General features: G+C 39.9%; 1 protein-coding gene across 2 annotated transcripts; it reads right to left on the bottom strand.

Annotated features, from left to right (window-relative positions):
• Positions 1-1,937: 1,937 nt before the first annotated feature.
• tbx19 (T-box transcription factor 19) lies at positions 1,938-10,729 on the bottom strand. Of its 2 annotated transcripts, none has more exons than XM_064327027.1 (8): positions 9,881-10,729; positions 7,913-8,177; positions 6,340-6,474; positions 5,804-5,865; positions 4,757-4,818; positions 4,359-4,535; positions 3,977-4,100; positions 1,938-3,343 (listed from the first exon to the last, which is right to left on the bottom strand). In XM_064327027.1, exons 1-8 carry the CDS (start codon positions 10,117-10,119, stop codon positions 3,106-3,108), a joined length of 1,302 nt encoding a protein of 433 aa, XP_064183097.1. In that variant the 5' UTR covers positions 10,120-10,729; the 3' UTR covers positions 1,938-3,105. The 2 variants fall into 2 exon arrangements, with proteins under 2 accessions (XP_064183097.1, XP_064183096.1); XM_064327026.1 differs by having other exon boundaries at positions 4,359-4,538; positions 9,881-10,723.
• Between the last annotated feature and the right edge of the window lie 287 nt (positions 10,730-11,016).

Here is an 11,016-nt window from a genome sequence, read left to right as displayed (position 1 = left end):
GATAAATGCAATCGGCCGTTCCAAATTTTGGAAAAAAATGAAAAGAGCAAATTTAAGGCATATTTATTTGGAACTCGGTATTCGTTCGTTTGGAAAAATGTTGTGCACTAGTACATCGTATCATCCTTTCACACTCACAGACATGGGGACAATTTCATTGCAGATAACTAAATAAAAGTAGGCTGATGATTTACACATCATACTGTAGAAAAATAGTTTTTGTTGTACACAGAGATTCATAAAATAAGTGTTACATTGGCTTTATACTTATATGAAATTTGCATGTATAAATTCTGTAAATGGGGTTATGTTCTAATTGACTTCAGATTAATAGAATCAAAGCCCAGAAAAAGTAGCCCCGTGTCTGTGAGTATGGATGCTACAAGCGCAGACGGTGCTTGTGTATAGCCTACAAACTATTTTTACAAGGATAAAACATCTTTGCAAGTGCGTGGATACAGATTTTTTAATGAGTACTTTAGGCGCTGAATTAAATTCATATGAACCTGCTTCAGTTATGAACAGGTTATCACGTGGGTGTGTGCTCTACACTGATCATCCACCAAGTGCTTCGTATCACAGTTTCATTGCAAGAATGAAAGGAAGACTTTTGAATTGCTGTAAATTTGGTGGGCTTCTTTCACATTGCACAAAATCAGCATTCTAACTTCTCATTTCCGCACCAAAATATTTATCAGGCAATAGCATGTTTGGCTAACTGCAACGAATGTTTGGATGAAGATTCCGAATAACACACGCAAAAAGAACAACCCAGGGGCCTGAAAAACGGGAAATTTTCAGAGGGCCTAGCGACAGTTCAATTTGGCCTTAAGACTTATAGGAATCGGAATTTGGCGAGAACACAGTGATCAACAGCGCTCCCTTTCCCGAGAGCGTCGCCCTTTCCGTGGATAATTGGTTGCGCGCGGGGACTCATCAGTCGCCACTAAAACTCTGGAACCTTTACAGATCCAGATTTACGGTGTGGCTTGCCAAATTCAATTTACATTCTGAAGGTTATTATTTCATTACGCGCATGTGAAAACAACAGATTGGCTCTCGCGCTTTGCCCCTGATTAAAATAACATTTTCAAGAGGGTAAAAATATTATGGCGTTATAATTGGTTATGTCTCTGTGTGCTTTTTCACAGGTAAAATGCAAGTCGTAATTTCCAATGGAATAAAGAGCGAGAGAGTGGCGAGCAGCACATTGGTTCACAGTGAAGCATTGCGAGGTGTCCGCCAAAGATCTGGATTTGGTGCGCAGATTGCTGCATAGAGGACGTGATAATGCGATTTAATTGTTAAACCACGAGACCGTTTTTTTACTTAAAACCCCAAAGCGTGTCCGTTTAGATTTCTTTTTCCTGTTTTGGCCTCATAATATTTTAAATGCTTTTTGGTCTGCATTTAGGTATTATGACCATGCCACATTCACAAAATGCGAACACGGAGCTAATTGCGATCCACTTCCTCATGTTCTTAAGGTACATGATAAAAATAAACGTACGAAGTTTATCATGTTTAACGTAGAAGATAATAGCTAATTTGACACGGAAACAGCAACTTTTTAGAAAAAGAACGAATGAAAAATAATCTGCAGAGGAACCACAATAGCTTTTCTTTTCGGGTCCAGTTGCCTGAAATATAAATGGGGGGAAACACCAAGGAAATTGTCCTACGGCAACCTCCTGAAATCTTTTTGAGGCGAGAGCTGTCACATTAATATTCATTATGAATTGCATGTATGGAGCACTAAATTACATAAATATTTTTTCTGTGAAAAGAGCTGATTTGGTGGAAGGGGCTACTCACCTTGCCTACCACCGTGTAGTATCCTCCTACTCAGTGACATAGCTCACAGGTCAATGCAGTGGGCAGCTGGACTGTATCAGAGCATCTCCCCACTCACACTATAATGAACGGTATTTTAAGCATTGGTGTCAAACATTTATTGCCTTAATGAAGCAACAGCATTGGGGCATGCACATTCCCAGAAGCCAACACAACATGACTTTTTTATGGTTTCCACAAAATAATCATTTTCAGTGTTTAGACAAGATGGAGCATTCAAATTCAGCAGAATCAACAGTCCTTTTAAAATTATGAAAAAGTTTTTGTTTTTTACATAATCGCAAACAATTTACACTTCATATGCATAAAAATGTACTGTTTTAAAGGTGCTTGAACAATGCGCATATAGAACTATGAACTGAGGGCAAACATCTCATAAATACACCTCACAAGGGATTCCAGCTTTTTTATGTCACATAAATATTTTGTCCCTATAAAATGCACCACATGATCTGGGTCAAAAATAGTAAGGCAGCTCAAACACTGATACGTACTTGCAAAGAACGTGATAACAGGAACATAGAGCAGCAACACATTTGATACTGAGAGAATAATGTAGGGGAAAAAATAGGTACAACTAAATCCCATTAGAAGAGGAGTCCTTCAACCCTGGACCTGGAGAGCCACAGGGACTGCTAGTTTTTGCTTTCACCAGCCAATGCAAACCCAAGTAAATGGTAAATGGACTGATTTATATAGCTTTTATCTGAAGCGTTTTACAATTGATGCCTCTCATTCACCCATTCACACACTCACTCACACACCAACGGTGAAAGGCTGCCATGCAAGGTACCAATCAGCTCACTGGGAGCAATTAGGAGTTAGGTGTCTTCCTCAGGGCGGGGGATCGAACCGGCAACCCTCCGACTGCTACACAACTGCTCTTACCTCCTGAGCTATGTCACCTCAGGTATGGTGAGGTACTTAAGTGATCAGCCAGTTGAATCATTTAATTTGATGAGTAACAATGAAACCAGCACACCCTGCGGCTCTCCAGTGCCAGGGTTGTAAGACCTCTACTACAGAAAGGAGATTGCAAAATTCTTTACAGCTTGTAGTTTATCTTGTCTGGACAGCACAGATACTGTTTGCTCAGATAGTATTATTATTTATTATTATTATTATTATTATTATTATTATTATTATTACATTTAGCAATTTAGCAAACCCATAGATACAGGACGGGTATGGAAAGTCGGTGTCTTCAATCTTGAGAGTCCCATCAAGGGTAGGGAATGTGGGCGAAGCTTCTCAGAAAGAGTGGGTGGAGATTGCAGCCCAGCTTGCCCCTCCGAGCCTGATGTGAGTATGCTCCGCCCCAGTTTCCATGGGAGCAGAGGTCCCTCCCTGCAGCAGGGCGCAAGGAGAGGAGGAGGCAGAGGTCCCACTGCTGCGCACCACCTGGCCCTGGATGCAGCTCACAGTGCTTCCTGCTGGCCCAGAGGAGTTGACGTTGCAGTTGCTCATGGCCCACAAGCAAGGGTACTGACTATAAAGAGGGATGAGTCAGGAGGGCGGAGACAAGGGATAAACATTTCATTTTTAATACCTGTATTTGGATCACATTAGCCTGCTTTGACAAACTGAATTATTTCATGAGCTTATATTATTTATCTGTTTCTTTGTTTTTTCCCATTTTTCCCCAGTTTGGAATTCCAGTGGGTGTCAGTAGTGTGCAATGAGGTGCAGTAATCTTCCGAAGACACACTAAAGCCAAGTGTGCATCGGCACAATCTCCATGGCACTGCCCAAATTTAGAACCTGCTCCAGTGCATGGCACCCATCCAAGTACCAGAACAGTGCCTTATAACAATGAGCCACCCAGCATCTCTGAAGACATTAATTTATCAAGTTTTTTAGATTCTTTTGTTTGAAAAGTGCTTTGAACATAACATAAGAAACATAATATAGAAACAGTTTATTTACAATTATAGTCATTGTCATAATCATGACATATCAAATGATAACAATCATGATTATGATGATGACTAAATTTCTTTTAATAATCATTATTACTTAGATTATTACAATTGCAATAATACAATAATTAAAAAGGTACTTATATCTTATTAAAAACTTATATGATGAAAATATCATTATTTCCCCCATGCTGCCCACTCACCTGTTAGTTGCTGGAGAGGGGGAGGGGGCAGAGACAGGCAGCATGCTGGGGTGCGCTGAGGGGGACAAGGGGGTCCAGCTCTCGGGCCCAGTGAACACCTGTAACCCACCTGGACTGCTGGACCCTACACAGCACGATGGAGATAAACCGAGAGACAGGGACAGAGCAATGTAACAGAGGGAGAGGGAAGTTGAGTGAGAGAAAGGGAGCGAGAGGAATGGGAGGGAGAGACACAAAGCGAGTGGTAAACAGGAGTGATGGGGAGAAATCAATGGGCAGGAAGAAGAGGAAGAGAAAGAGCAACAGAACATATTGCATAGACTAAAAATAAAATACACAGACTTCCCCTTTGCCCCATGCATCCGGCCCCATTGAGCGTCACCTGAGCTGTGGTTGCGGTGGTGGATGTATGAGGGGGGGTAAGGGGCGGGCCGGTGCCCGCGCAGGGGAGGATAGCGATCGTATCCATGAGGAGGGGTGAGGGGCAGGCCCCCACTGTATGGGTAGTTCCCACTGCCAGAGGAACAGAGGGTGTCCGAATTTGAAATCAGCCAACCACCTACTGGCAGAAAAACACAAATTATATAGGAAAGTTGAGCTCAGACAAACATGAAGCAATGTATGGCACAGTTTGGATTCTATACCAAACCATGGTGCCCATCGGTACACTGGACCAGAGCCTTAACAGGATGAGCCACAGACCAGCCCAAAAAAGTATACTCAATGAGTACTACATATAGCCTGAACCACACATGTATAAATAGCTTTGCTAGGACTCACAGTGAGATATACCAATGTGCTGGCTCTCAGACTGGGCTTCTAGAAGATTCTTGGGATGGTTTCTGTGGAGCAGACAGGCAGGTATTGTGATGTTTGGACTATGGGCATATTGTTTATAAAGGCAATTCATTAACTCTTACAAGTTCATATATTCAGACGAAAGTATTGGAAATAATTTCAAGCACATTCCAAATTGAAACTGACTCCTCGATGAAATGTTACACGCAACGTAGATGACCCAGATTGACTGCGCAACAAGGAGGTGGTATTCAGAGAGCATGTTGTTGGTGAAATCCTGGGTGTCTTGCACTAACAAGGTAATGATAATAATTGGGGCTCGTATTATCGTGTGCCCGTGAAGCAGGTATTACAGAACATTTTGAGCACTCTTCCAGTGCTCTGTTAGCGTTTCATCTTGCACTCTGGCTGTCGGCACTCTAAAATTTCCCACACTTCACACAACCTCACCAATGAGCTTCTTAACAATGCAGTCAACTTCAAATGTTCTGTAATTGGCCACCTACAGTATCAGCACTGATGCTCATGCGGTCCCAGCGGCTGGCCCTCACGAACCCCATCATAAGATCACTGGTACTACTATTATGTCGCTACATGAGACAGCAATGCCCTAATCGAGCAAACATGCAGAGAGCTAAAGAATGTGATCGGTCCACCAATGATGCTTCCTGTCTCTATAACTTCGTATAGACAGTTGAATTTAACTTATTACAATGAGCACTAAAGCACAAACACTGCAAAAACACTAGGCAGTCACCATTTACCCTGAGGTTTTGTGATGACTGAACACACACAGCCATAATTGCTTCTTATAATTGTTTACTTAGTATTAATGCCATAGAAAAATACAATAACAGGATTGTTTCTACCAAAAACAAGAAAAAACCTTGTATAGGATCAAAACTTTTTCAAGGGATGTCTGGTCAAGTGGCTGCAGCTTAAACAATCACAAAGCATACAAAGCATGCCATACTGTATAGCACAATGCAAAACAACAACTGCCAAAACACAGGCATACCATTTCCTTACCTTTCTTTCGCATCCAAAAATGCCTTTGCAAATGGATTATACTTTATCTTCAGAGCAGTGATCTAAGAGAGGAATAAAAATTTGATGAATCTTTAGATTTGAAAATAAGGAAAAGGGTGAGTACTGTTTCAAAACAAATGAGTCAAACATCATGTTTAAAATGTTGCTCAATGTAGGGTTGCCAACATTCCTTTCATCAAAAATGGGCCACAAAAAAAAAAAAAAGAAATGGGCCACAACAAAGCAACCTAACTTAAGGTGACCAGAATCAATGTTAATGACTTGGGTAATAATGTTATTCACTTAATATTATTCTATATTGGTTTTCAGTTATTATGTGTGCAGTGCATCATACAGAAATCTGAATTTGATTATTATTACAAAACGTGCTCTGCTGTACACAGAACAAAGGGGATCCTGTACAGCCCAACATACAGGATGTCAGGGTTAACATGGGACTGTTGGCAACCTTTAAAAGACGGGAGATATTATCCCCAAACCACCCCCCCCCCCCCCCCCCCAAAACCCGGTCTAACCTCTTCGTTCTGATAGGCCGTGACCGCGATGAATTGTGTGTCTGTGAAAGAGATGTTGGTTACCATCCTGTGGCTTCCCCCGACGCGCACAATGTGGATTTGGGGCTCATATTTGTGCAGGGAGTTCAACATGATCTGCCACAGGAATGAACAAGGACACAGCGTCAGTTCACAGTCTCAGGGTCCTTTGGGATTTTCAGTTTAGTTTCATGTAAGATTTATAGAGATTACAACTGATGATGTTGGGGTTCAGAGGAGAGCAAAGCAATGGAAGTTTCATAGAACTTGCACATTCTCCTGTGCAGCGTGTGCCTCATTTTTACAATGTATATTTTTTCCCCAGAAGGGGGCTACAGAGATTGTGAGCTGACAATGCTGTCTCTTTTAACAATTATAAAATCCCCAGGAAAAAAACAACAACAAACAAACTGTTTTTCATTCTAATTGAGGGCTTTACTTCACCTTTCACATTGAAATGACTGAAAAGGACCACTATCCATCAGCATGGATGTTTGCTATTTTTTTTTTTACTGTGCATTTTTTTTTTTGCCTATTGCTTTTTTTCCCTGAACATCTAAGGACTGAGGGCTAAATTGACTTTCATATAAAAAACAGGTAATTACCATAATGTGCAACTAACCACTGCAATTATTTCATTTAGGACTGGTTCTCACTCATGGTCCTGTGTGTTGCCAACAGGGCATTTAAATGCCAAAGAAAGGGAGCAGAGGCGGAGGGGGGTGGCAGTGGTACCAACAAATACCAACAATAATTTACCTCTGAAGCCATACTTGAATGAAGCACACAGGTCCCTTATCGTGGCCCCTGAAAGCCAGGATAACCACCTGAAGTACAGCTCTCTCTTTTTTAACAGCAGGAAGTCCATTAAATCCCAAAAGTGGCAATTAAGAGCTGTTTATTCCTGTTTACATGCGGTCTCTGGGGAACAAAGGGTCTCCATAGGTAAAGTGGCCTGAGAGGTTCCCACTAATTGTATAAATGCACACTTGATATTTCTCCACGACAGTAACAGTGATTAGAGGGCAGCCAAGGCTTCTAAAAGCCTCTGCTGCTCTTGGTTTTCCAAGAACCTGGTGTCTAGAGGAGCAACAAAAGTATCCCAAAATTCACATGTGTATTACTTCTTGCTCTTCTATGCTGACACACACAGCAATGTCACAAAGTAAACTGCCATTACTTCTAACATATCTAGTACAGCTAGTCTTTGAGGTGATTTTAATTATGGACCACATGAATAAACACAGCAGCTTATTTTCTATCTGGAGACTCATAACACATTATCCACCTTTACTGGATACTAAGATGGGGTTGGATTTTATAAAATCTAAAACTGTTCTGACATGGTATATGGAACTATGCCAAGTTTAAGAATTTTCCATTTTCTTTAGAGCACCTCCTTGCAAAAAAGAAGAAAAGATCATTTAATGACAGAAGACTGAAAACAGGTTGAGAGAGAGAAAGAGAATCAGAAAGAGGGGAAAAGAGAAAACAAGACAAACAGAGAGCAAGAGACAACAAACTAAATACATGGGAATAGGGGTGGTTAAGGCACCTGTCCTCCTCCATTCATCTTGTTGGTGAGCTTGACTTTGCTGAATGACACAGGAGCTTTCATCCAGTGAGCCCCAAAGTTTGGGGAGTCTGGGTGAATGTAGACACAGCTGTGGCTATGGGGCTCAGGCTTGCCAGCAGGTACCCACTCCCCATTAACATACTTCCAGCGGTGGCCATCAGCAGGGGCGAAATCCAGCAGGAAAGAGTACATGGCATTTGGGTCCAGGCCCGAGACATTGACCTTCAACACTGGGAACATTCTCCTGTAGCAGTTGAATGGAAGAAGTTGTTTATTGTAAATCATTGTGAAACCCTGATGAAGGCTGTATGCTGATACACACCGGTTTTAACAATAATGATTTCTTAAAATAACAGGAAATGTACATCTTCATTGTCAATGCTGCCTTGGCAGCTGAGTAAAATGGCACTAGAGCTCTCCATGTTTCTTTATGCATAATTCTCCTATTGACAATGATCCATGATGATGGTTAGATTCAGCAGGAAATCACTTCCCTGTATCCTTAAACAACCCTCAGAATGAAGGCCTTCCTGCTTTTTACATTTAACAATAATGCAGTTTGTTTTGATGAAAACAAGTTTGAAGAGGGACTGCTCAGGAACATGCAAATGGATGGACACCTTACAGCCCACCTGATTCACTGACCAGCTGTTAAATGATGGTCAGGCTGCCTGTAGTGTCATTTTGTAATCTGTCAAAACAGGGCTATTAAAACGAATTGAATTTACCTCTGCTGTAAACCTATTTTCGTAAAAAGGCTAAACAAATAATGTAAATAAATATACATAAAAATAATCGAATTTTAAAGCCATTTAAACTTAAATTTGATCACTCAGGAGAATACATTTTTATTCCTAATTACTTATTTGAAGTTATTTTCATTTTTCAAGAATGCATTTTTGATTTTTGTGATACTGGACTAAATCAAAAGATTTCTATGAAAATTCACATAAAAATACAAAAACACCATACTGAAATTATCCGTTTAACTTCCTATGATTTAAATTAGTTTAGTTACATCTAGGGTATGTAAAATACATAAAACAGTTAACATGTTCTATAGAAGCTTTTATAGAACACCTTCAAAATAACGGATCTGCTACAAATTACGAAAAAAGTTTTATATCGTTATAAATAAAATCAAAATTATTTGAAACGCTTTTTAAATTATATTCCTTAATGTCTCATGCACCGTCGATTTTAACTGGTTGTTCTCATAGAAAGTATGCATTTTGTATCGTCCCAAAATATTGATAAATTAAGCATCAAAATTACGCAGGCAATAAACTGATTTTTCAATGCTGTAGCATTTGTTTTAGTGTAAATAAACTCTCAAAATAATAATGGAATGACTATATCCGTGAATATGCAATATACATTTCAATCATTCAAATTTCACAATCAGGAGGACTTTATGGGACTTTGTGGCACATGAATCATTATTTCTGATAACATTTTTTGCAGTGCACAAAAGACAAATCGGCACACCTCTCATATTTCTTCTGAGATTAAAACAAATGTTTTCAATATACCAAGGAATTTAGTATGTACTAAATAATCTATTTATTTATAAACGTGCAGTATCTTTTAAATTATATTAACATCCACAAACTTCAAATGCAGAAAAAACAACTGACAACACAAAACAATTGTCATATAGGCCTACTAAATGTAAGTTATGCTACTTAACTTTTAAACTAAAGTTTCTAGAATATTACGTTTTACCTGTTTTGTCGTACATCTCAACGAAAAGTACAGAATTTTAATTTTCTGTAAATGCTTTATAACTGAAAGTAGCCTACGCCGTTTATGTCTGAGTGCGTGTGCTTCCTTTAGACTTGTTGAATACAGTAATGGGTAAGTAAGATTGAAATGAAAGCATTTAATCAGCTAAAGAGATTAAATATGGGAGAGCCTAATAATCAAGCAGATAAGTAGGCTACTCACCTGCCGTTCTTGGTGACGATCATTTCATTAGTGACCTCCTTAAATTTCCTCCAGAGCTCAGCCTCTTCTAGGCTTACTTTCAGCTGCCTCTCCGTGGGATCTCCTTTTTCTCGACCGGCCTGCAACTCACTCTCAACAACGCTGAGCAGCCGCGAGATGCAGCAATCGGCACTGCCGCTGCCTCGCTCACCCGCACCTGCTTCGCCGCCCGCATCGCACAAACTGCCTTCTACCTTCATCAAGGGAATTATAACTTCCAAATATTATCGTGCCGAAGAAGGTAAATCGAACAATCACGAGCACACAAAACGATTTCAATCAAACATTGCTTTTTAAACCATCTCAGTCGGTCCTAAAACTGTCTGGAGTGACATAATAGAAAACTTGTCAAACTTGCTTTTTAATGTCGAATAGGCTACAATATCGGACAGAGTAATAATTTTAATTTAACGACGTATGGATTAATCAAGGCTAACCTCGCCTGTCCCTTCACGTTATGAAAATGGGAAGCCTCTAAAAACATGACAATTCTCTGTAAGAGTCGATGAGCCGGTCACGTGGCCGAGAGCTGATTGATCGTTGGCGTATTTAATTAACGGAACTTGCCTTCTAGACCACGTACATACCAAACCCTCTTTTGCTTTCTTTCGTCTAACCACATCACTAAGTTATGCTCCTCCGTGGCCCAGTTTACATTTTCACTACATAGCTACTCTCTAGGCCACAGGTTTTTAGGCTATATGATTTAGTAGCCACATACATATATTTAAGCATGCACATAAAACGTTTTATATATAAACACTTTCTGTACGTTAATGCAATTCTGGCTATACTGTGGAGATTGCTGATCCAATTAAAACAATTAAGTAGAATTTGATAGCCTTTTCTATCTCAAGTGTGAAGTGCTCTTCAATCTAAATGGAGCAGACTTTTGCATCAAATTATACACTGTTTCGGATTATCACAGATGGGAAGGTGTGCGAATTTGCATGTTCCATCATTTGATAGAATAAATGTTGATTTTGTATTTTGTACATCTACTTGTATTTGTGCGTAATCAAAAAAATGTAGGCTACCCTACTTAAACGGTATCTCCTTAAGATGGTTTTAAATCGCTGTAGTCCCTTGATCAAAGT

The sequence above is a fragment of the Anguilla rostrata genome, chromosome 3 (genome assembly GCF_018555375.3).
Source record: "Anguilla rostrata isolate EN2019 chromosome 3, ASM1855537v3, whole genome shotgun sequence".
NCBI classification, from domain to species: domain Eukaryota; kingdom Metazoa; phylum Chordata; class Actinopteri; order Anguilliformes; family Anguillidae; genus Anguilla; species Anguilla rostrata.
Note: the sequence above shows the minus strand (reverse complement) of the source record. Positions and strands in the feature narration are given on the sequence as shown.

Coding starts and splice junctions, on each gene's coding strand:
- tbx19 (XM_064327026.1), bottom strand. CDS start 10,119: ATGAAGGTAGAAGGCAGTTTGTGCGATGCGGGCGGCGAAGCAGGTGCG. Junction 5,866..6,339: donor CGGCCTATCAGAACGAAGAG/GTTAGACCGGGT, acceptor TTCCTCTCTTAG/ATCACTGCTCTGAAGATAAA. Junction 4,101..4,358: donor CCACCGCAACCACAGCTCAG/GTGACGCTCAAT, acceptor CGTGCTGTGTAG/GGTCCAGCAGTCCAGGTGGG.